We start from the raw sequence: 5,834 nt of genomic DNA, 5'->3' as shown, positions 1-5,834 counted from the left end.
AAGAGCCGTGTAGCACCAGGATGGGCAAAGTCAGCTTGGGCAGAGCTCGCTCGATTCTGGCGATGGCATTCATCAGCTGGATGACGAAGGAGACCTTCATGCCACCGTGGTAGACCAAGGGGTCGGATGTGTAAGACTCCATCTGGCAGGGACAAAGGTGTAATTTAAGGTTAGCAATATTTCATCATGCAGAAAAGACAAAGTAGAAGCGATAAGGAGTCTCTTTCCTTGGCTTACATAGTCATTTCCTACTCTGTCAGGACATCCTGCCACCAGAGTCAAGGCCAAGATCTTTACTGTGGCGATCCAGAACTGCTCACACAACCTGGCTTGCTCTGTGCTGCGTGTTTCTCTCTTAAGTCACTAGAAAATACTCGAACCAAAGCTCTTTCTGCAGGCAAACAACCAGCATTGGGCAAAGACTGTTCCCGGGGAGCTCCTGCGTGCTTTCTTCCGCTCTGCCACATCCTGGTGTCGCTCAGAGGTGCCATCTCTTCTGCAGAGGCTTCTTCAGGCTGTGTGACCTGAAAGCTGGTATTGTCCAGGTCCTTATCTCTCTGCTCAGAGCTCAGATCTTCTTCCCTTTCACCTTCCCCCTCTGGGGATGAAGATGGTGCCCTACACCTACAGAGAACTGACACATCTGACTGCAAAGCACCCATACGCTGAGGGGTCCTCTCTGGCTGCAAAGTGTGCGCAGACAAGGCAGCAAATGATGGTATTATGTAGTAGCCAAGAAAAAGTAAGTCAACAACTTGCTCAGCCAGACTGCGAGAGGATAAAAATGCACAAGAGCTGGTGCAGAAAGTTGCTAGGAACGAGTAGCTACCGCAGCAGGCAAATCTACAGTAAATATTTGTATACTGTACATCGAGACGGCCCACACAGCCACTGCCATCTCAATATTTGCCAGAATGCTTTGATTATGGGCTGGTCTCTGGCACAGCCTCCAGTTTCTCCCAACCCTGGCAGATGTTTATAGAAATGCTGGTTATTTATAGGTTAGCCGAAAATGGTCTCCTCCTCTCCTTGCAGGCACCAGGGTCTGTTCAAATTCCCTTTCGATGTGCAGAAACAAGGCCCTTGTGCTGCTCCATGCCCTGAGGGGCCCACGGGTGGGAGGTGACCCCAAAGGCCACCCCAGGGACATGCAGCTATGCAGAGGCACTGTAGCAGGACAGTGTGGAGGTCTGGTCCCCACTGAGAAGCCAGGAGGGCTTCACAAGTCCTTCCCCATCACCTTCTTGCTTCCAGTCCCACTGCCTGAACCCATGGCTCCCATCCCCACATGCAGCAAGGGGAAGGAGCAGGTGGAAATTTGGGACCAGCAGAAGCTGGCACCCTTCTGTCCCCATCCACAGTGCTGAGGATGGCCAAGGGACTGGGTTGTAAAGCTGCTCGAAGTCATGCTGGAGTTGAACCAAAGAAATTCAAGCCGTTGAGCACCCATTTAGGGAGCCGTGGATTCAGCAGACATTTCCAGTGTTTGATTAAGGCTGCTGTTGTGTTTTTGCCTTTGTGCAAGATCGTGGCTGCTCTGAAGTGAGGGGTGGCTTTTGGCAGGCAAACAAAGCTAATCACAGCTAATATTGGGATTTTATGTATAGTACCTCCCTTACAAAGCAGCAAGTGCCTACGCACGCTGAGGGCTTGGAAAACGCTATTTGTAAGTGGCCACTGCAAAGACGAGATTGTGGTTAACATAAAAGGATCCACTCTCAAGACACCCTGAGCATCCTCCGCTCCTGCAAACGGCGTTGGAAAGCAGAGGGGTCTGCCTTCCAAGCCCCCACCAGCCCCGTGTGGTGTTGCTCGCTCTCCTGTTGACACCTGGGTGTACCCTGAGATTTTCAGCCAAACACGTTGACTTTTCATCAGCGTTCTGAGCAAAACCACTGCGCTGCACTGGCTACTTAGCAACTGGCTTCAGGAGGAGCTCCTTGTCTGGATCACAGCGCTGCACTGAAGCTACACAGCTCTGAGATGGGTTCCTTTATTATTTTTTTTTTTCAATTGAAGGCAACAAATGAGGGACTTTGCAGGGTGGGGGGGAATCAGGAGGGCTGGGCAGATGGACTGACAGAAGTTCTCTGCCCATAGAGTTGACACATTCATGTGAGCTGGCCCTTTCCCCAGCCCCGTAAATGCTAAGAGAGTGACCAAATGGGTTTCTTTCTTTCTCTTTGAAAGAACAGGGATTCTTTTAGCTACTGAGCAGCCAACAGGTTGGTTTTTTTATGTGTGTAGATGATGGGAGAGGAAAAAAAAATAATCACCCAATCCCCACCCAGATGGATCAGGATGGCAAGGGGTGGATCCTGGTCTCAGACAATGAACAAAAATCAGAGTTTACGTCCAGTGCCTGGGGCGAGTGCAAAGCAGCAGCTTTCTGGGGAAAAGAGGGAAAGACAGGGCTTTATATCCTGCAAAATATGAGCTGCAACCCGCTGTGAGCAGACAGAGCTCCCGGTGGTGCACTGAGCTCTGGGGACAAGGAGTGAGGGTGTCCCCAGCCGTGGTCCAGCAAAGGCTCTGCACAGCCCAGCACAACAGCTCTTTCTTCTCTTTATGTGATGCTAAGACAGAAGCAGCCATCAGGGCTCCTGCTGCATAACATTCCCCTGCATCCTCCTTTTGCATTTTGAGGAGCGATAAATTCATTATAAGGTAATCGCGGCCTCATCCGATGTGGTCTCTACAGCAATAAGCTTGGAGCTGGGGGACTCTTCCACTGCACTCTATGGCAGCTAACACAGATTATTGGGGTAAAGGGTGCCTGCCCCTGTGATTTTATTCCTTCTCTAAATAACAGGACTGGGTTTTTAAGGCTGCTGCTTGCCGTCTTTTGTGTCTTTTTGCATCTGATACAGCAAGCAGATCAAACATCTCTGCACCATCCTGTGTTGCAGTCCCTGCACCCTGAGGACAGCCCGCTAGGAACACAGACTCATCAGGAAATGCTTGGATGACGTCCCAAAAATATTTCTTGAGAACAGAAAGTGGGTCTGGCGGAGAAGATGTTTAACACATAAATAATGGATGTTTCCAGCACATTGTGTGCTTTGAAGCTGCGCGTCCGGAGCCCAGAAGAAGGGTGGAGAGTGCCTTGGGGGCAGCCAGAGGGCAGAGGAAAACCAACAACGCTCAAAGGAAGCTCTTGAGACTCGGAGCATTGTGGAGCAGAGACAGCAGCAGCAAATAGCTGGGTAGAAAGACAACACGATAGCATTTGTTATAACCTACATCCAGTGGTTTCTGTGGCTATTCCCAACATCGCCTATGTGGAAATGCTCCGTCAATGTTCTGCAGCAAGTCAAGGGCGCTCACCAACACTTTTCTAAATGTGGTGTTATTTGGGACATCCCCACATCAGTGCTTTTCTCCCGTAAAGCTATTTAGTGCAGGTCTAGCATCTTCTAGCTGTTGGAGTTGTATTTAAAACCTGCTTAGGGACCAGGTGATGCGCAGAGCTCAGGTACACCACCACAGATCAGCGCAGGAGCAGGCAAAGACCCCGTGTCCCAGCCACGCTCCCTCTTCAGGTTGGGGTAACACTCCCTAATTCATCTTCTCCACAGCACTGACTGCTTTTATCCTTTCAATACAAATGCAAAAGTGACAACTTTTTCCTCTGTGTGATTTTTTTTTTTTGTTAGAGAATTAGTTCTCTGATTGAATTATTTTCTCTGAATAACATGCAACAAGTTATGGCAGCTCAGTATAATTAAGAACAGGTTTCTATCGCTTCACTGGAAGCAGCCTTCTTCCCAATTAGGTATTTTGTGCAGCCTCGTGTTGTATTTAAGAACATATGGCACACGGTGATGCAGATGAACTCCCTCCATGCTGGTCCCGGCAGCATCCGAGGACCTGCTTTGTCCTCCTTTTCTCAGCTCCTCGAATCTTTCTGCCTTCAGCCCACTGAAATGCTATCCTCTGTTCACAGATAAATGAACTGAAAGCTGCTTGACCGAAAACCTCTTTTGCAGAGCCAAGAAACAATCCTGAATGCCTCAAGGCTCTTCTGGAAGACTCTTTTACTTGCCAGTTTACCAAACAGGTCAGTTGAAGAGGTGTGACATGCCAAGGCTGAATGATGAATATCAGATCTTGCCCTCATGATTTAACAAAACACTTATTTTCATAAAAAAAGAGAAATGGCAGGACTGGGATGAGACACCAGCTATGCAATGACTTTAAATGGCATTAAGGTTCTCACCTCCTTCTTGTTCCGGGAAATTGCATTTGGATCTATCGATCCCAGGGACAGGTTTGGCAGAACAAAGTTGAGCACTTTCGCCGCAAAAACCTGTGGGAGAGGAAAGCAGCCGGTTAAAGAGCTCATTAGAGCGCAGGAGATAACACAGAGGGCCAAATCCCGAGCGGATGGGAATCAGCGTGGAAGTGAAGTAGCCGAGAAATGTCAACTGACACTGGAGACAGATCTGGCCTACATTTAAAAACACTCCTCTTAAAGAGAAAGGGTTTAAACTGCTCCTGGGATCTGGGCGTGGGTGTGCTCATCTGAAATGCCGTCAGCTGCCCGTCCACATGCAACAGCACGGCTTCACTGCACTGGGCCTCTTGCTCGTGCTCAAGTTAATTGCTGAAAAGGCCGCAGTGAAGCACTTTGATGGGAAAAAGCCGTTTTCAGCCCTCGGAAGGGCTGGGTTTGTTGTTTTACTGCCCTTTCCCTGCTGCCACAGCCTGCGGTGCACGAGTGATGTTTGGTGCAAATTGCAGCAGTTGCCTTGGCTGCACTCTTTTTGACAAGCATATCCTCCAGGGAACCTGCAAACAGCAGCAAAACGGGCACGCAATGGCTGAGAAAACCCATCGCTCACTTCTCTCCGGGGAATGAAACACAGCAGCACTCGGCAGCCCCGGCTTGAAACCGCTGGCAGGAGAAAGGGCAACATCTTCCATTTCAATAGCAAGACAAGCACGTTGGTACCGGGTTTCTGCTCTGATCTTTGTTAGCTGTCTTTAATTAAGTGATCACCATTTAAGAAAACATGCAATCAGTGTTTGTTGATGTGCTTTATGGCCTTTTCGTGTTCGCAGATAACACCCACTGGCAGGCTGTCACCTGTGGGCTCCGTTTCTGCTGATATGCGATCACTTCTGAGACGCTCCCTGACATTTTGGGTCACAGATACAGGACAGAGGAATTGTGATACCGGAGGAATGACACGAGGCTGGAGACAAAGTCACTCAGGGTGAAAAGCAGTGAAAACTCCCAGCAGATTCAAGACCATGTGTGTACCGTGGGGTGGGTACAACCAGGACGGGTGTCACTGCCTGTTGAGCCTTCACTGTCTATGGCACTGTGTCAGCAAAATTAATTTCTACTGAGGCCTGGGATTTTTGACCAGTAAAATAACACATCCACAGTAACACAAATACACAAAGCTTATGATGCAAAGAAGCAGGAACAGGTTTTCCATTGGTTTGTATTAACTCCAGGCAGTGATGATTTCCAGAATGCATCTTTATGAATCCTAGGCAAGGTTATGGGTAACTGAACAGCTTTGCTTCTCTGAAACCACTTCTGGTGACCCAGGTATATGCCAAGTAACTTCAGACACCCAGCTGAGATATTTAACTTAGAAGAAATGTAATTGCCCCAGGTTTTCTTTAGAGGGTATGGGGAGTGAGAGAAACGCCCCCCAGAACACCTCCAACATCCCCAAAATGGTCTGGCAGTGCCTGTCTCCGAAGATTATCATGACAACCTAAGGCAATTAGGCTGCCCTAAAACTGGAGCCCGAGTTAATCACAAGGTGAGTTCTTGCACCCACTGCTATTGCTGCCCTGAGCCCTCCTTTGTTTGG

General features: G+C 48.9%; 1 protein-coding gene across 1 annotated transcript in view; it reads right to left on the bottom strand.

Annotated features, from left to right (window-relative positions):
* MGLL (monoglyceride lipase) overlaps positions 1-5,834 on the bottom strand; it is a 51,889-nt gene that overhangs the window by 1,118 nt on the left and 44,937 nt on the right. Inside the window, 2 exon segments of the mRNA XM_010186945.1 lie at positions 2-142; positions 4,220-4,309. Coding sequence (XP_010185247.1) covers positions 2-142; positions 4,220-4,309 — 231 coding nt within the window.

The sequence above is a fragment of the Mesitornis unicolor genome, unplaced genomic scaffold (genome assembly GCF_000695765.1).
Source record: "Mesitornis unicolor isolate BGI_N332 unplaced genomic scaffold, ASM69576v1 scaffold25346, whole genome shotgun sequence".
NCBI classification, from domain to species: domain Eukaryota; kingdom Metazoa; phylum Chordata; class Aves; order Mesitornithiformes; family Mesitornithidae; genus Mesitornis; species Mesitornis unicolor.
The sequence above is the reverse complement of the archived record's forward strand: the minus strand, read 5'-3'. Positions and strand labels throughout refer to the sequence as shown.